General features: G+C 38.0%; 1 protein-coding gene across 1 annotated transcript in view; it reads left to right on the forward strand.

Moving 5' to 3' along the window:
- Nucleotides 1-21,069, forward strand: part of LOC122792867 (polypeptide N-acetylgalactosaminyltransferase-like 6) — a 1,270,224-nt gene that overhangs the window by 92,025 nt on the left and 1,157,130 nt on the right. The window contains exon 2 of the mRNA XM_044060426.1: nucleotides 2,646-2,829. Within this exon, the coding sequence (XP_043916361.1) occupies nucleotides 2,646-2,829 (184 nt within the window). The remainder of the gene's footprint in view (nucleotides 1-2,645; nucleotides 2,830-21,069) is intronic.

Genomic DNA, 21,069 nt, shown 5'->3' on the forward strand with positions numbered 1-21,069 from the left:
AACCATAGCACCACCACTGCCTTACTCTCCTTTACTAACACTATCGTTCAACATAAAACAATGGCTATCTCTCCTCTGCTACTTTCCTAGACCTATCTAAAGCATTTGACATGGTCCCACACAAACAACTTATCTCTGTCCTCAATAACCTATCCTTCTCACAATCGGTCACCAACTGGTTTCAGAGTTACCTGTCTGACCGCCAACAATCTGTTGTATGGCAGAATGACATATCTCCCCAACTACCTGTCTCCACAGGGGTTCCCCAAGGATCCATCCTTGGACCCCTACTTTTCTCTGTTTACACCAATAATCTAGCCTCTGCCACCAAACATGGCACACTCATCCAATATGCAGATGACTCAACCATCATCTGCTCAGCCCAGTCCCTACCCAAACTGCAAAAAGTCACACAGGAAGCCTTTTCCTCTGTTGAAACATGGTTATCTGATGCCCAATTAATACTCAAACCAAACAAAACTAAACTACTCATCTTCCAACCCACCAAACATACTCAAAACAACTCCCACTTTAACATCACAGCAAAAGACAACACCACTATATACCCAACTGAACACACCAAATTGCTAGAAGTGGAATTAGACAATAAACTAAAATTTGACATTCACATATCCATGACCATAAAAAAAGTCCACAAAAAACTAGGAGCATTATACAGAAATAAACAATTTCTCACCAAAGCAGCAAAGATTTCAATAGCAAATTCCCACCTTATCTCCACCCTACTTTATGCCTCTCCAGTATATACCAACCTAAGCCAATGTGATCTAAACAAGCTAGAGACCTGCTACAACAAAATAGTCACCACTGTCTCTCACTTGCTGAACTGGGCTGGCTTGAACTCCCTCACCTCCTTCAGTGGTATCAACTCTCACTCGCCCACAAACTAGTAAACCATCCACTAAATGTCCCATCCCTCCAGAATCTACTCCAACCCTATCGCACCACCAGACCACTAAGATCCAGCAACAAAAATCACTTGCAGATCACTAAAGCCAATAACTCTGCTGGTGAAGCACTATTCTCTTAGCCATAGCCAAATTATGGAACTCACTCCCACCCACAATTACCTCCGTGCCATCATGCACCAACTTCAAAACTTTATTAAAAGCGCACCTAAAACATGCTGGCTATGCCCAATATCATCCACCCCATCCAACTACTACCTTTCTTTCACCTCCACTAACTACCTTGATGATAGCAAGCTCAGATGCTCATAAGCCTAGTACTTATTATACAGCAGGAACTTCTCATTGTTACATTTGTTAATGCCTGTTATGTACTTCACAGATAAAGATTCTAGTTGTCTACTGATGTACTATGTTCTTCTGTAAATATGTTGTAAGTAATTTCTATGTTAAATTGTTAATCGCTATGTAATCCAATGTAACTACTGTCTGTTTATTTTACTGTGGAGCTTTTCTCCCCGGGCCTCTGCTGAAAATGGACTCACCCCACGTCCAGTCGGACTCTCAGTCAACAAATTTAAATAAATAAATAAAAATAAATAAATAAAATAAATAAATATATATATATATATATATATATATATATATATACTTTAAAAATCTATTCACAAACATGAGCAGTTCCATTATATATTCAACATATATGGTGTTATATAGAATCAATGCAGCTCTTTGTAATATGCCCATATAAGTATATTATTGTACATCACCAAATTGCTACTAATATTGGCATCAATCTACATTTTCAAACTAATTTCATCTAACAGGTACTTTTATAGAAATGTTATGTCATGATGATATAAATTTATTATTGTGTGACGATCTATATATAACAAAAGCAACTAGACAGCTAGTTGATTTATAGATGCACAATATAATTTATGCTGCTAAGGATGAGATATGTATATATTTTAAAGTGGAGCGTGCATACAATTTTATTATGTGATGAATTTTGAGTATTATAATGTGGATTTTATTTATGTATGAGCAACAAATAGTTAATTTGTTGCTGTTTTAATTTGTTTATGATGTCAAGCAACTAGGGGGCGTTTTGCACTGAACTGATTTGCTACAACAAACATTTGAATTTAATTAGGGGGAGGTGTTATGTATAAATGGAAATGTTTGGCAGTTTATGCACTTTTACATGTAAATGGTCTGATGAAGTCACATTTTGTGGTGAAATTGCTTACCTTCCTGAAAATAAATGTGATTTTATTTTACTGAATGGTGATACAAGTTGTACAACCCCAAAATTGCTAAAATATGTTATAAAGTTAACAAATGTGTAATGACTATAAGTTCAGGCTAATATTATTTATTTATTTTTTTTATTTTTATTTTATCCTTTGTTGAAAGGTCTAGTCCCACTATGCTAGTACCATCTTTTCAGGTGAGACCCAAGGTGGTACTTATACTACTAATGGAAATTTGGCCAGGTTATCGGGGGAATTCCCATACTCAATACCAAGCTTGTGCTCTCCATGGCCAACAAGTGTGAAAGTGCATTTGTTCTGTTTCTGGCACAGTGGCAGCTGGGAGAGAAACATAAAAATGGAGGAGAGTGTATCTTGAACTGAGGCGAATGCCAGTTCGAGGGCGAGTAAGGAGAAGAGATCAGAGACTGTTTTACTTGACTCAGAAGAATTGTTTCAGACAGAATTGTTTGAATCATTGAGAGTGGAGGAGCGGCAATTGGGAGAAATTGTAATTGCAACCCTCCAGTTGGAAGGGTTGTGGGATGATGTATTAGCAGATTTAACGGATGAGAAAGAACCAAAGAGTGGAAATGACATGTACTGGGCAGAAGTGATAGAATGGATTAGAGAGGAGGAAGAGAGTAACATCAAGAAAACTGAGACTAGATAAGCAGAAATTTGTGGTGCGTATGCATGGCAAAAAAGAAAAAAACATTGGACAGGTATGAGATATGGGAGAGAGTTGTTGTACCTTGGGTACAAAAGCACAAGAGGTAACAGCATTTATTTTAATTAAGAATTAGACTTATTGTATGTTTTTTGAAACAACTATGGGACTAGAGACTTTTTTGGGAAGATTTGAAAAGAAAAAAGACATTTTTCCTAGGAAGAAACATACTTTTAAAGCCTTTTCACATGACACTCGAAAGTGAACATACGATTTCATACAGATACTGAAAAAGAGACTGTAAAAGGGCATTTCTGAAAAACATTCCATTCTGAAGTAAAAAGAATTATAAAAGTATTTGATAACATGGGTTTATGGACTGGGGCTTGGGAATACAATTTCATTTTGAAAATAGAAAATAAATGTACAAGAGAACAGAGATGTTGTTTGATATTGGGGACAAACAAAACATGTTTCTTTTGTGGAAAGGAGGGTCATTTTATGAGTAAATGTGATAAAAAAAGAAATGCTATGTGTGTGAGGGGATTATGGTCATGATTCATAGGTAGGTACTAGGCTACTGGCCCTAGGGCCTATATAAGCCTAGCCAAAAAGGTACCCTGGTTTTCAGCACCCAAGAAAATTCTCTTCCTGTGCCCCTGTCGTGCAGAGCCACAGAAATGATCCACGGGGTGAATTTCCTATTTCCCATCCAATCATCAAGATTTTTCTTGAAAAGTGCTAATGAGGAGCTTTGTTTGATATAGATAGGTAGTTTGTTCTGAGTATGGGAAGTCTCTGGGACAGGAATCTATCCCTCCAGCATTTTCTGTTTTATTGTGGTGACAAGGTATAGGTCCCTAGAGCATGTAGCTTGGAAGGACTGGGATTTCTTTAAGTGGAGCATGTCCAACAGCTCAAAGTTTGACATAGCTTTGTATGTTAGGCAGTGATCACCTCTGAGTAGGTGATATGTGATGGAGTAAAGCTGGAGTTTTTTGAGATGGTCTGCATAGGGCATCTGTTTGAGGCCGGTAATCCTCTTTGTGAGGTATTTCTGCGGGCTTTCCAGTTCTTGTAGATGTCTTGTAAGGTACATACCAAAAGGGGCATTGTACTCTATAATGGGTCTAATGAGTGATGAGTAGAGGGGAACAATTACTTCTTTTTTCCTGGATGAGAAATCTTTTGTGATGAGGTGTGCCACGTAGAAAGATATCCTGACTACTGTGGTGATGTGATTATCAAAGGAGAGACTACTGTCCACCTGTATCCCAAGGTCTCTTATCACACTTTTGGTGTTAAGTAGACTACCACCTATGTGGTAATTCATGGGTACAGAGTTTTTACCAAAAGGGATGACAATGCACTTTTTGGCATTGAGCTTGAGCCCATGGCTTTGAGACCAGGCATCTGTCTCAGTGAGGCCCTTTTGTAGGATGTCCACATCGTTAGGAGTTTCGATTATGGCTCCTAGTTTGCAGTCATCTGTGAACTTCTTTAGCCAAAGACCTTCTGTGTTAGCCTGTACTTCAGAGAAGTAGATACCAAACAGGAGAGGACCCAGGACTGAACCCTGTGCTACTCCACTTGTCACTGGTCTGAAGTCAGATTTGGAGTCTGCTACTTTCCCAGTGTGGGTTCTGTCAGTGAGCCAGTTGGCAACCCATCTTGTGATGTAGGGATTTTTACCTAGTTTAGTGAGTTTAGCTATAATTCCAGAATGGGGGATGGTGTCGAAAGCCTTGGAGAGGTTAAGATAGGCTGTATGAACGATAGGCAGTATGAACCACCTTACCCTCATCTACGGCTTTCGTGACTGCCTCAAAGAAGTTGATCAGGTTCAGAAGGCATGATCTGCCTTTCACAAACCCGAACTGGGTGGGGTCCAGAGTTTTGGAGGTTACCAATGCCTTTGTTTATGAGTTCCATGATGATATGTTCCATGGCCTTGCAGACCAGGCTTGTCAGGCTAATAGGGCGATAGTTCCCAGGATCAGTGCTGGTTCCCTCTTTGTGAAGTGGGATAACTGTTGCTGTGCACCATTCAGTGGGCACAAAGCCTGATGTGAAACTATGATTGAATATGGTGCTTTGGTGGGAAGCCAGTTCATTCTGAAGTTCATGTAAAACGCAGCCTGGGATGTTGTCCGGTCTCATGGAGGCTGTGTTTTTAGTTTTAGAGAGTGCAGCTTTTACCTGCATAGATGTGATTACAGGGACTCTGCATTCTTCCTGTATAGTTATGGGCCCTTTAGGGGGTGAGATGGGTGTAAAGTTAGCACTGAACCTATCTGCCAGGATGTTGGCAATATCAGTTGGTTCTGTAATTTTCGTGCCGTGGTGCTGTAACTCAGAGCAGATCTGGGTGTTGCCATCGAGATTCTTGACATAGCTATAGAATGCTTTGTGGTTCCCCTTAGAATTAGTGGTGATTTTGTTTTCGTAGCTTGCTTTAGAGGATCTCATAAGGGATCTCAGCTTCTTACTGAGCCTGAACAGGTAGCTCCTCCACTCATGAGATTTTACTCACTTTTGCAACAGTTTCTTCCTTCTGCTGTAGAGTGTGTTTATGGCAGGGGACCACCACCAGATTGGCTTCCTTTTTTTGGAGGCCAGCGTCTTGATTCTGTTTGGGATAGCACGATCCATGCACTCATGTAAGTGCTTATAGAGTGCATTTGTGTAGGATTCAGCAGTCGTAACTGTATTGTCCATCTGCATGGGTGTCATGAAGTTCACCACTTCTGTCTTAAGAAGCATGAAGTTGGCTTTGGAGAAATTTTTTACCATGGTTTCCTTAATGGTGGGTGGGGGCGGGATGCGGATATCTAGGGTGATTAGCTTATAGTTGGATCTGACCAACAGTTGCTCCTGTTGGTAATGACTAGGTCTAGGATATTGTTGCCCCTGGTGTGGGTGTGGATAAGTTGATCCAGGGCATTGGAATTTATGAATTCCAGAAAACGTTGAGTGAAGGAGTTGGTACATGAGTAGTTTTCCCAGTTAATGGTGAGGTAGTTGAAATCGCCCATTATTAGGGCATTTGGTTGAACCCTAATATTTTCCAGTACATCAAGAAAAGAGGAGTGGGAATCCTGGGGCATGGTGGGGGATCTGTAGCAAGCTACAATTTGGATTGCAGTTTTGCCCAGAGTTAGTTGCACTTGGATAACCTCAGATGCATTATGCTGCACAACTAGCCTGGAGATGTGGATATCCTTAATGAATATGGACACACCTCCACCTTTGGTGTTCTGGTCCAGGTTAGATGGCCGAAAAGTGCAATATGAGTTATAGCCTGCTAAAGCAGGGGTGCTTTCTAGAGCCTTGAACCAGGTCTCAGTCACTGCACAGATATCGATGTTCTCCATTTTAAGTAGTGCCTCAAGTGAGTGCATTTTGAGATTTAGACTCCTAGCATTGAGTAGCATTACCCTCAGTTTTTGCTTTCCTGTTCCTGTTACAGTGGTGAATTTGTCATTTGAACCTTGCCTAAAAATGGCACTATAGGGGCAGCAAGAGCCTTAGCCAGTATCCAGAATCCCAGGGGTGACAGGTGCAGGCCATCTCTGGCAAAGCATCGTGGTCTGTCGACCATGTCATTCCAGGCAGAGAGATACTGGATCCCCTTAGAATGACACCAGAAGCTTAGCCAATTGTTGAAGTCAATCATTTTGTCCTTGTACTGCAGTATCATTCTGGGCAATGGCAGGATGCTACTCAGGGCTAGGGTCATACCTGCCTGGGCTACAAGATTGGAGAGCCCTTCCATGTCTCTTTTCATGTAGTCCAGGGAGGTACATCTCAGGTCATTCACACCAACATGGACAATGACAGAGTCATATTTGTACTTGTTGTGGAGTGACCTGAGTGGTGGGTTATGTGGTGGATCCTGGCACCCGACAGACAGCTGACAGTAACCTTTTCCTTGTTTAGCCTGGTGAGTGGACATCAGTGTGTCTGACTATAGAGTCACCTATGACTAGTGTGTTGGTTACGTTGGTTTGCCTTATGGGCTGTGGTTTATTGTCACACTGAGTCAGTGGGCTATGTGTCATTTGGGTTGTGTTGGGGGTGGAGGTTGCTTGTGTTTCTGCTTTGGAGGTCTCTGTTGCTTGAGCAGATTATTATTGAGAGCCTCTGTGAATGTTTTTGTGTTTCTATGTGTGGATTTTGGTGGTGTAGGTTTAGTGGGGCTATGTGATGAGTGTGGTGTGGTGCAAGTGTTTACCTTCTTCTCTTGACTGTCAAGTGCAGTCTTGGTTGAAGAGAGCTTTACATCCAGTTTGGCTAGATAAGTGCATTTCTCACAGGTTGTGGTGTTGGGAGGTAGGAAGAGAGGGTTGTCTGTGTACATGAGGCAATTGCTACATTGCCTCAAGATGCCCAGATTAATCAGATAAATAGGAGAGAACACTGGGAGAGGACCCTTGGATATGCCTGAATAAAATCAACTTTCCTCTAGACAAGTGAGAAAAGTGAGTATAAGAGCTGTTTTTCTCTAAGCAAATGAGGAAAGTAAGTACAAAAACTGTTTCCTCTAGGTAAAGAGGAAGGTTGAGTGCTGTAGTAATTTATGGCTTATTTAGTGCTAACAACAAGTTCTGAACAAGTGCTGAGCACGAGTAAGCAAATTCAAGTGCTAAAAATAAGAATCTGTACCTGGATCATGTGGTAGACAGGCTACCTAGTGCTTACCACTCCCACTGATAAGCTAGAAGGCTTCCCTCCAACACAGAATGGCTTGGGGGGCTCAGAAGCTTACAAACAGTCCTGGATACAGAAAATCTGTATCTGGACTAGACTACTTACAGGAAAGGTGGGAAACAACTGCAAATGCAGACTTTTAAACCAGAAAATTGAAAGAGATGGAAAAACTGCCCAAACGGCCAATAAACTACAATTTCTGGGCCAGAAACCACTCTTGTGGTAGATAAGCTACCTAGTGCTTACCACTCCTACTGATAAGCTAGAAGTTGTCCCTCCAACACAGAATGGCTTGGGGGGCTCAGAAGCTTACAAACAGTCCTGGATACAAAAATCTGTATCTGGACTAGACTAGTTACAGGAAAGGAGGAAAACAAGTGCAAATGCAGGCTTTTAAACCAAAATGTTGAAAGAGATGGAAAAACTGCCCAAACGGCCAATAAACTACAATTTCTGGGCCAGAAACCACTCTTGTGGTAGATAGGCTACCTAGTGCTTACCACTCCCACCGATAAGCTAGAAGGCTTCCCTCCAACACAGAACGGCTTTGGGGGCTCAGAAGCTTACAAATAGTCCTGGATACATCAAATCTGTATCTGGACTAGACTAGTTACAGGAAAGGTGGGAAACAAGCGCAAACACAGGCTTTTAAACCAGAAAATTGAAAGAGATGGAAAAACTGCCCAAAAGGCCAATAAACTACAATTTCTGAGCCAGAAACTATGCTTGTGGTAGATAGGCTACCTAGTGCATACCACTCCCACTGATAAGCTAGAAGGCTTCGCTCCAACACAGAAAGGCTTTGGGGGCACAGAAGCTTAAAAACAGTCCTGGTTATAGCAAATCTGTATCTGGACTAAACTAGTTACAGGAAAGGCAGGAAACAAGCTTAGATTTTCATTTTTGGAAAGTGGAAAGGAAGAAAGGAGAAACAGAAGATAATTCAGAATTAAGGACCTAAGTGGCTTGCCCTTCACAAATGTTCTCTCTGTATTAGGTAGAATGAGCTAGTGACACTAGAGTGGAATAGAGCTGGGAAAGAGCTGAACAGAGGTGTTGCAATATTATATAATAAAGGTATTTCTACATTAGATTTTACTTTACTAAGATTAGAAAGATTAACTGTTGTAGACTTCAGATCGGAAAAGAACGTTTATATGATTATTGCAATCTATGCACATGTGATTTATAAAGAAAGGTTATTTAAAGAGATATAATAGTTAATATGGATATTATAATGGTAGGAGACTTTAATTGTGATTTGAGAAAACTAAAAAGAAAAAAACAGAACTAATAAAAGGGTAATGAAAGAAATTATGAGATGAGGTGGTTTAAGGTTATGGAATGTAGACATATATATGTATAGGAGGGGAAATAATAAACCCGAAATTGATTATTTTGTAGAGTCTAATAGTATAAAGATTAAAATAGACGAGACAGTGCAGACAGGATTTTCAGATCATATGGCTATATGGATAGAAACTGAGGAAAATAAATGGTATATCAAAATTGGAAAGAGAATTAAAAGAATTAATGAAATGGATTGGTATAAAAAAGTAAGGAAACTACAGAGATTATTATATTATGTGGTTAATAGTTAAAGAAAAATACAAATCACATTATTTAAAATGGAGATGTATATTAAGGCAAAAGAGACAAGAATATAACAAATTACAGAATAAAACAGAAAATCTGGGGAGAAATGAAAGTGTTTACTATATGAAAGACGCAGAAATATAGAAAAGGAATCAAGATAAAATGAAATTATTGTATAAAGAAAGATATTTTTTGCAAGGTAAAAAAGACATTTCTCCTTATGTCAGTAAAAAAGTTAAAGAAGAAAGTGGTATAATATGCAAAATGAGAGATGAGAAAGGGGTAGAGGTAAAGAGGCAAACTGAAATCATAGATATTATAGTAAAGTTTGTTAAGAAGTCAGTGAGTAAACAAAAGTTAAATATAGTAAGTGAATGGAATGTTAAGCAGTTCACTGAAAATATAAATAAAGGAATAGATGAACAGATTACTGTAATGGAATTTGACTTAATAATGAAGACAATTATTATTGATTCTGTTGCAGATTCATGTGGTATAGGTAATTTAATGTATAAGAATTTGAGCTATGGCAAAAATAACTATTTATATGTGTGCTCAATGGCTACAAGATGATATATGTTATATACATGTATGTAATGGTATAATGAAATTTATATGGAAAAAAGGACGAAAGGGGGAATAATTAATTAGAGACCAGTTGTATTAAATAATACAAATTAAAAGATTTTTATGAAAATTTTAATGATTGTTAGGAAAATAGTAGATCATATTAGAAAAGGAAAAACAGGAAAGAAATATTAATAGGTAATATAAATAAAGCTTTTGATACAATGGATCTTGAAGTGTTATGGAAAAACAATTGCAGAAAGTAATTAAGTCAGTATATAAGAACAGTAAAATCAGAGTGCTGGTAAATGGTTGTTTAAGTGAGGAAACACACATGAATAAAGGTTTAAAACAAAGGTGTCCTACGAGTAGTGCTTTATCTGTCATTGTTATGAACTGTATAGTAAAACAATAAATGAAGATATTATGAAAGCAAAGTACTTACAGAATAATGGTGTTGAATATCCAATTATTATGTTTTACGCAGATGATATGATTCTCATAAGTAAAAATTGCAAATGGTCATATGTGCTAATAAATGAATGTTCTATCATTTAACCAAATATAATAATGTTTTGAACATTAATAAAAGTAAAGGACTTGGCTTAGAAGAACAGATAAGGGGAATTACATTTGGAATGAAAGAAATTTCAGTTTTGGGAATAACTTTTGGACCAACTGAGGTTGTTAAGGAATAATAGATTAAAATTTTACAATAATTGAGAGAGTTGAGTATTATATGTAGTAAATACAGATTATCTTATAAAAATACATGTAATAAACATATATGGATGAAAAGAATAGCTTATATGGCAAGTGTATATATATATATATATATATATATATATATATATATATATATATATATATATTATATTATATATATATATATATATATATATATATATGTTTACCTATAAATAGTCGCTTGATGTATGTGTGAACAACATATGTGCGAAAACAAATAAGGACACACTCACAATAGCGATGTACAACTCAACAAATGGTGTCGAACAGACCTGCATAACAAGACCAGCACCTATACAGACCAAAATTACCTACCACTCTGGACCCAGGAACAAGTGCTACCATGGGTCCCAAGGGGGGGGTGCTTGTCCAGTATTTGGTTGGGTGGCATCGGATTTCGATGTGTCAACTGACAACATTCAGAATAGCTGACATTTCATCCCGCAATGTTATTCCTCGCTATTCTGAACATTCGACATTTTAGTGTTTGTTTTTTTCAAAGTAAACTATATATATATATATATATATATATATATATATATATATATATATATATATATATATATATACACACACACACACACATATATATATATATATATATAGATAGATATATATATATATATATATATAAAATGCCTAAAGAAATAGAAAAACAAATTATTTAATTAGTGTTTAGATTTATTTGGGGTTCTATGTTGAACACAGTTAAAAGAGGAGTATTTTATATAGATAAGGATGAAGGAGGTTGGGTTTATTGAATCTAGTAGTTTATGGTGCATCCTTAAATTTGTATTGAGTGTTAAGGTGGATTAATGGGGATGAGATTATTTATATAGCAAAATTGTTTAAGAAAAAATATAATAGAGAATGGGATTTAATAAGACTAAATAAAACAGAAAGAAAATGGAGGAATGAAGAAAAACAGAGTTATAAAGAAAAACTAATGCTGTAGAAACCAAATATAGATAAAGTGGAATATAACAGCAGAATACAGTATATAAACATAATGATGGAACATTATTGTGTTAATCCATGGAATCATTTGACAACAGAAATAATTAAAGCTATAAAGCAAAGAAATGTTTGGTACAGGAAAAATTATGGATGCAAAGATTTTTTATGAAGATTACAAATTAATAAGTTGCCAGTGAAGACATGTATGCCTTATAAAAAATAGATGAAAGGGTATGTCTTTACTGCAAAGAATTAGAGACTACAGATCATGCTGTCATAAAATGTAAAAGGGATCAAAATTATGGGAAATATTAATAGAAAAGAAAATTCTGAATGAATTTCAAGATTATGAACAATTGAATTTGGATATGGTTGAATATGGATTGCATGAAGGTTTGAATAAAACATATATTAAAAGATTAGATAAAAAATGTTTTGCATTGTTTAGGTAATTTGGAATCAAATATTGAATGAGATTTTGTTCAGTAACTGGGTTATTCAAAATATACAGAGGAAAACTAAGTAGTGGTTATGAAAAAAGGAGTGGGAGTCAATAGGTATATGACATGGAATTTTGAAGAAATGAATGTATAACTTCTTTTCTGTAAATATGTAAACATGTTAATGCTTCACTTGTTATATTTGTAAATATTTGAAATTATTTGTATAAAACAAAGGATCCCTACTGTTTTTGATAGGTGCCATGGGGCCTTTTATATCTACCTGAGATACCACTAACTCAAGCAGATGGGGCCTCGGTTTAATGTCTCACCTGAAGGATGAATTTCTAAATTATAGACTTTGATTGTTATGAGCCTATATATTCAACACGTGCATGTAAATAAGATATAAATGAGTGTGAAAAGCAATCATAGCCTTTATCATATATTTGCATCTTTGTGGATACACTTTTAAACACAAATCCAGCGTTATCAATAGATGAACAGCAAGAGCTCATTCAAAAACTATGAAAAATAATAAATATTACAACAAAAAGTAAAAACAGTCCCATAACAAAATTAGAAACTCTTCACATAACCAAAAGGTTCTTGACCATAATAAAATTAGGAGCAGATATGCTTTTATTTAATATTAAACAAAGATCCTTACCAAAAACACTGTGCTTTTTTATACTAAACAAAGGTTAAACCACACATTGAATGGGTTGCACTGTGCATAACTTTAAGAAAGTGTTTTTTTTTTTCCTGCTCACCTATTTCTTGGTAACATAATATTTAAAGTAAAAATGTTTAAATCAGTATGCAAATGAGGCAGGCAGATGCCTTTGAGGAATTATAAATATATAGTGAGGCCAAGGAGAGAGCACATCACTAATGCTAAGTCTTTAATCTATCTTACTAGATATTTGCTTCCAAATTCTTTTGATTGTCATCATGTCTTACAAGATAAATTAACACAATCAATATAAACTGAACTACAAACAAAAACTGTAGGTCTGTGGCTGACAAAGTTTGCTGATGACTGCGAACTGAGAACAGTCACAGAATCTCCAAATTATGTCAACATCGTACTAAAGGGTCTTACACAAACAAATGATTGGTGCCAAAGTCATGGCCTTAAACTCAATGCAAAAAAAATGTTTATCATCCTTTTGGTAAGAGCGATATTCCTGCTAACTACCAAATCAATAGCAACACCTTAGGTATGCAGTCAGTGGTGAGAGACCTGGGCATACAGGTTGACAGCAACCTTACCTTTGACCACCATATCTCCACAGTGGTAAGAAAGGCATTCTATATTGCTCATCTCATAAGTAAGGGCATTACCTCTAGAAAAAAAGAAGTTATAACCACCCTGTCCTCTTCCCTCACCAGGCCAATAATTGACTACAATGCCACTTTTGGTATGTACCTTTGCAAGCACCTGCAGCAAATGGACAAACCACAAAGGCTCCTCACAAGGAAAATTCAAGGTCTTCAGCATCTGTCCTATGTGGATTGTCTGAAATCACTGTCACCTTATTCTGTTTCATGCAAACTACTCAGAAGCAATCTCTGCCTTGCATACAAGGCAATCTCTGACCTTGCTTTATTGGAAATCCTGCATATCCGTAAGTCAAATTGTACATGGCTTACTCACCCTAAAGATCTTAACCAGGCATGTGACATTAATAGAACCTGCTTGAGGGACAGATTTGTCTTCCAGAAGTTACCACACCTTTGGAACAGACTCCCACTTCATGTCAAACAGAGCACCTCACTGTCCCTCTTCAAACGCAGTCTAGTCGATTGGATGAATAATGGTAAATTCACCACCAGGGTTCCACCTGTGTCCCTCTTGGACTGGGGCAATAGGTGCTGATCGCGGAAATAATGATAGAACTCAGCTAGGCTTGTAATGGCCCTAGGGCCATTAGCCTAGTAGCTTCCTATGATCCTATAAGGAAAATCAGTTATTCTTTGCAAGTTTCTCAGAAAAGTGATACAAAAATACAGTAGGATACTAATGTCATTTATCATTTTATAACCTTTCTAAGGGAAAAAAATTCAGTATTCACTAACTGATGGAAGGAAGGAATTTAATCAAAGAATTTTAACTATGCCAATCAATTGTTAATAACCCAAGCATAACCCTTAATGTGAAAATGTTAACTGCATTACATTTAGCTATGTTTGCTCTTGAAAGGTAGGAGTTCTGATGATTAATAATATATTAGCAATAATAAAAAAATATTAAAAATTTGTGGAACACACAGTAAACAAGCCCCAGTAATACATTTAAGTTGACTAGCAAGTGCTAAACATTTTTCATTAATTACTGCAGATTCTGATAATCTAAGCAAGGCCTGTTCCTAATTTATTGACAGACCAAAAAATTACACATTAAGAGTATTTAGAGAAATTATTACCATAGCACTAGTGCAACAAAACAACATAAGCTTATATTAGCAATTCATTTACATGACTCTAAATCAAGCACTTTACATCTGCAGGACATGTTCTCCCTACCAATCCACGCAATGTTGCTGCACAGGCACCTGCAGACACACACATACACATCTACATATTCTGACACACATACAATTTCACACAGCCATAAGCACAATCTCAAACACTCACACACACACACACACACACACACACACACACACACACACACACACACACACACACACACATGAACACTCATAAACAAAACCCCATTGTACCTCAGTACTTACCTGGAATAACAGACCTGTTGCTGAAATAGAAAGCAATGGGTATTCATCATAAATCTACCATGTCCAGTCCTCACTGCATTGCATAAAATAGTATATGGTAACATTTGTCTTTAAATCACCCTGCCTTATTACTAAAATCACAGCAGAACAAATAGCTAATTTACATTAGCTGGACCACCGGGCTACCACATTTGCATATTGAGATATCCAACAAGACCACTGTAGCACTACTTACTGAAGTTTCCCTACATCTGTAGCACTACAGTGGTTTTTGAATTGCTCCTTTAAAATGCACTGAGCTATTTTGTTAGAAACAATATTCCACATTGTGTTATATGTTTCAAAATACCTCCTATTATCTGCTTTATATAATAAAACACTAATTTCCTTATAATTCTCAAATATTCCCAGTTCCAGATATTTGTCATTTGCTACATTTATATGGTATAGATTCTTTTCAGACTTAAGAGTTCTGGTTCACCCTATAAATGTATGCAGTTCATGGAAATAATGCTCATACACTGCATGATAAACCACAATCCTTATATTATCAAAACTAGCCCACTGCCCAAATGTTGAGGTTAAGTGATGTTACTAAAAACCATTGGATTGAGCTAATCTGTGGTTGTGCATTATACATATGATCATTAAATCCCACTTGCAAGTTCATTTTGCAAGCCTGTCTATATTTTTTTCCAATATTTTCCTGTCTCCCACCACCCTCACCCACCGCCCCCTTGGCTTCTGCATTTTTAGTTTTTATTTCATATTCGAAGCATTCAAAAGTATTGCTTTGTTCTTCTACATGGATAATCAGCTATAAGAACTGTTTAGTCACAGTATCAAATAACTTACCCATGTTTTGCAGCCCATAGAAATATTTTACAGTAAAATTATTACAAAAGCTAAAAAGTCTACCCTACCATTTAATTGCGATGCTCATTCTGGTGGCTGCTTTGAATATGATAAATGCATTGCTTCTCTCTCCACTGTGCTTATCTGTATTTCCATAGCAACTACTGAAGTGCTTGGACATGCTGCTTCGACTTACTTTTCCTATTTTACCTTTTCCATATATTTTATCTGTCTTCAATTTTGTCTGGTGATAAGAAAAGTAGTTTAATAACTTGTTTATATTGTTATTAGTTCTCTATCAAAGATTCTCTGCATATAATCATCTGTTAGCTAGAACTGCCTAGAGCACAGCTCCTAGGTGAAAACATTTAACATTAAAATGAGAGAAAATGCATTTCCTGAGTTGCTAAAGTGAAACATGTCACTTTTATGCTTTTTACTTCCACTGTTGATAATGAGATCACGGTCTTTATCTGTCAGAATTTATCTGATTCTTCCGTATATATCTTTTACTTACATTTGGATTTCTTCCAGTAGGGATAATACAAGGAAATAACATTCCTATTGTAATTGATAGTAGATGATTCTTACTGGGAACGGGCAATTTTCTATATCCCATTGTTGTATAAGATACTAGTATGGCATGTCTGGATTTGAATTATACCTCAATATATTCACACATCTTTTGCTCATGAGAACAAAACAAGAGAAGTTAAATTCCAAAGTGAGACATGGAAAATCCAACCACATTCCACACACAAATATGCTATACTGCTGTTATACCATGACATGTATTTGAGTAGGATTTGGGGTGTGTTTATGCTTTTATCTCGGTTCTTTTTAAGTCACTCACTTTTCATAACATAGTGTCCATAATGGTTTGGTTTGTGTCTCTTGAGTAAGTATTTGCTGCATCTTAGATAAAAAGAACAGTGTAAATGTGTAAATGTATTGCTGTAGTTTGTATAGTGCTGCTTTCCTATAGCAAGGCTGTTTTGATTTCAACTTTCCTTTGTTTCCCTAAATTAGATTATTAATCATGTATATACTTCTTGGGAGCTTGTGTATGTAAGAGCAGTATCCTAAGTGGGCGTCAGATGCATGTATGCAAGTGGATAAGCACAGAAACACTTTAATGCTGCTTTTGTGTGCCAAAGCAAGTTTAGTTTGTTTATTGCATTTCCTTTTTTGATTTATATGCCCTTAAATACTGTCTATTATTCTTTATCGTATGTGTGATTAAGAACAACATTTTGACAGGATTGAGATTAGGAAGAGGGGCAGTCACATTGACATGTTTTGTGTAGTGCTCCTTTTTGTGAGAAATAAAGTATGTCATTGTTTTTATATTTACTAATTTTTTTGTTATTTCTCAGTTCAATAAAAAATGTAAAAGAATATTTAATGTATTAATCTGACAGAGATACATATGTACATGTCTAAAACACATTTAATTCAAATGAAAAAACATAGACACACATTTCAAAGAAAATGACACATACACTAAAATATGTATCCAAAAGCTTTATTTGTAGAGGGGTCAAGACCTCCTGCACCCCCATGTGGGGAGTGTCACTTCCGTCTCCCTAACTTAAGTATAGTAATTCCATAGTTGCACATGTGTGGAGAAAGCAGAATACTCCTCACACACTGAATCACTGCGAGTGCATGCAGAACATTCTAGACATGGAGGTAAAAGATAACAGTGGGCATAATAAAGGAACTAATACTAATCGAAACTAATTTGCATTGTAATTCCTACGCTCCAGACCATCACCAACAGTTATTTTCTTTAGACTTACATAGTTTTCACACAAATGGGATTCAGTAATTTCTGGTTTTATTAGCTGAGTTTTCGATCAAATGTGCCATTGTTTTGGTTTTTGTTTTTTTGTAATAAATGTGCTGTAGGTGAAATGAAATGAATCTATATGTATATATTGTATATTTATATGTGTGTATACATACACACACAAAAACAGATACCTATACATATATTACGTAGAATGAGTTTGAGGTACAAATAGTGATTTAACAGACACATAGAAATTTATGGAAATGTATGCAGATATTTAACTGGCAGATTATCAAGATGGTGATTGCTTTAAGATATAGACTGTTGCTGATAGTGTGCTTGTGTGGCAGCAGGGAATCACTATATCTGGCATTCTCTATTTTCTCCATGATTGTGAGATATGTAAGCTAGGAGCCATGTCACCTGTAGATCCTCCCCCTGCCTCTCAATTGGGTTTGTAGGAACATGACAGGCTGGGCATTACAACACAAGATTCACCATCATCAGCAACTTCCACACCCTTAATGGTGCCACAAAAAAGAATGATAGGAGCATTGGGTGGTGGTGTGTCAGTGGATGCCACTGTACCGCTCATTGCGTGAAATAAGTATCACAGTTAGTATAAAATGAGTTGATGTCTGGGGCAGTGGTCTAAGCAAAGCAGGATGCCAGCAGTGCTCTGGCTGAGATGATTAGCATACTGTGTGACATGTTTGATGATGCATGCAAGTACTTGCGTTGCCAGAATTACCTGCTTTGGTATTGGGAAGCTACTTTTCAGACACTTCTGCTTCCTTGGGGGTGTTTTTCCTCTCTAGTTAGAGTCAACACTATGCACGTGGCCACCACTCCTCTGTTTCCGCTGTTAGCATGCCCTTCAGGGCAGGGACCTCAAGGTCACATAGTGCCACTTCTTTGGTTTCATTTATTGTTGGTGAGACTGATGTGGCACAACAAAGCTTCTCTCACAGATACAGCCCCTGTAGTGGTCTTCCATTGTGCAAGCTTACCCAGTCAGAGATAGCCAGGTCCCCATTATCCTTGCCATTGGATGCTGATGTCAGTCCCATTGCTTGCTGTGGTCACCCCTCCCCAGCTCATATTGTTCATGCCCTACATTACTCACAATGGTGGACCCACAACCATTGCCACATCCCCTCCATCACAGTGCTATAGGTTCATAGGTTGATAGGTTCAGAGGTTGGTACTAGGCTATCAGCCCTAGGGCCTATACAAGCCTAGCCATAACAATTCCCTGGCTATTTCTTCCCACATTATTTACTTTCCTGGACCCCTGTCTAGCAGGGTGACTGACGTGATCCCTGGGGTGAATTTCCTTTCTCCCATCCAATCATCAAGGTTCCTCTTGAAGAGGTCCAAAGAGGCACTCTGCTTGACATGTATGGGCAATCTATTCCAGAGTCTGGGGAGTCTCTGGGTCAGGAACCTATCCCTCCAGCATGTTTTGTTTATTGTGATGACAAGGTTTAGATCCCTGGAGCGTTAGCTCTGAGGGATTGGGATTTCTTTAAGTGTAGCATGTCCAACAGCTCTGGGTTTGACATGGCCTTGTATGTTAAGCAGAGATCGCCTCTGAGTAGACGATATGCGACAGAGTATAGCTGGAGTTTTTTAAGGCGGTCAGCGTAGGGCATCTGCTTTAGGCCTGTGATTCTTTTAGTGAGGTATTTCTGAGGCCTTTCCAGTTGTTGCAGATGTCTTCAGAGGTACATACCAAATGGGGCGTTGTATTCTATAATGGGTCTAATGAGGGATGAGTACAGTGGGACAATGACCTCCTTTTTTCTGGATGAAAAGCCCTTCGTGATGAGGTGTGCCACATAGAAGGATTTCCTGACTGTTGTGGTGATGTGGTTATCGAAGGTGAGACCACTGCCCACCTGTGTCTCTAAGTCTCTTATCACACTTTCTGTGTTTAGTGTACTGCCACCTATATGGTAATTCATGGATACATGTTTTTTCCCAAAGGGGATAACAATACATTTCTTGGCATTGAGCTTGAGCCCATGGCTCTGGCACCAAGCATCTGTTTTTGTAAGGCCCTTTTGTAGAGTATCCACATCATTTGGAGATTCAATAATGGCTCCCAGTTTGCAGTCATCTGCAAACTTTGTTAGCCAGAGTCCCTTAGTGTTGACCTGTACTTCAGAGAAGTAGATGCCAAACAAGAGCGGCCCCAGGACTGAACCCTGAGGTACTCCACTTGTCACTTGTCTGGAGCTGGATTTGGAGTCGGCTACTTTTACAGTGTGGGTTCTATCAGTAAGCCATTTAGCAACCCATTGGGTGACATAGGGATTAATGCCCAACTTAGTAAGTTTATCTATGATTCCAGAGTGGGGGATGGTGTCAAAGGCCTTGGCAAGGTCTAGATAGGCTGTGTGGACCACCTTACCCTTGTCCATGGCTCTGGAGACTGATTCAAAGAAGTCAATCAGGTTCAGGAGACAAGATCGGCCCTTCACAAACCCAAACTGGGTGGGGTCCAGTGTTTGAAGGTTGCCAATGTCTTTGTTTATAAGTTCCATGATAATACACTCCATGGCCTTGCAGATAAGGCTTGTCAGACTGATGGGACGGTAGTTTCCAGGATCCAAAGTGGATCCCCCCTTGTGGATTGGGATAACTGTAGCTCTGCGCCACTCAGTGGGCACGAAACCTGAGGTGAGGCTATGATTAAACATGACACTTAGGTGAGGTGCCAGTTCATATTGTAGTTCATGTAGTACACAGCCCGGGATGTCATCTGGTCCCATGGATGCTGTATTCTTGGCTTTAGAGAGTGCGTTTTGTACCTGTGTGGCCGTTATTACTGGAATTTGGCAATCTTCCGGTATTGAGATGGGCCATTTAGGGGTGAGAGGGGTGAAGTTGGCACTGAATCGATCTGCCAGGATATTGGCAATATCCTTTGGATCAGTATATTTAATGCCATTCTGTTTTAGCTCAGAGCAGATCTGAGCATTGCCATTTAGATTCTTGACATAGTTATAGAATGCTTTGTGGTTGTCTTTGGAATCTTTGGCAATGTTATTTTCGTAACTAGCTTTGGAGGATTTTATGAGGCATCTCAGTTTCTTACTGAGGCTAGTAAGGGAGTTTTTTGCATCCTGGGATTTTCCTCTTTTCTGCAAAAGTTTCTTCCTTTTGTTGTAAAGTTTGTTTATGGCAGGGGACCACCAGATTGGCTTCCTTTTTTTGGATGAGAGCATTTTGGTTCTATTTGGGATGGCACGATTCATGCATGAGTGGATGTGCTCGTACAGTGCCTTAGTGTAGGATTCAGCAGTTGAACTTTCAGTTCCCGTCTGCATGGGTGTTAAGAAGTTTGTCACTTCTGACTTGAGTAGCATGAAGTTGGCTTTGGAGAAGTTTTTTATGGTGGTTTCTTTACTGGGGGGGAGGGGGTGGGATGTGGATGTTAAGGGTGATTAGCTTATGGTCAGACCTGGCTAACGAGGGGGTGACCATAGGTATGGAGCATATTTCCCATGTTGGTAATGACCAGGTCTAGGATATTGGAGCCCCTGGTGGGACTATGGATTAGTTGATCCAGGGCATTGGAATTTATGAATTCCAAGAACCGCTATGCAAAGGTGTTGGGACATGAGTAGTTTTCCCAGTTAATGGCAGGGTAGTTAAAATCACCCAGTATTAGGGTGTTTGGTTCTATCTTAATATTTTCCAGTATGTTTAGAAAGGTGTAGTGAGAATCTTGGGGTATGGTGGGGGATCTGTAGCAAGCTACAATTTGGATTGCAGTCTTACCTAGTGTTAGTTGCACT

The sequence above is a fragment of the Protopterus annectens genome, chromosome 2.part0 (genome assembly GCF_019279795.1).
Source record: "Protopterus annectens isolate FY-2018-M chromosome 2.part0, PAN1.0, whole genome shotgun sequence".
NCBI classification, from domain to species: Eukaryota; Metazoa; Chordata; order Ceratodontiformes; family Protopteridae; genus Protopterus; species Protopterus annectens.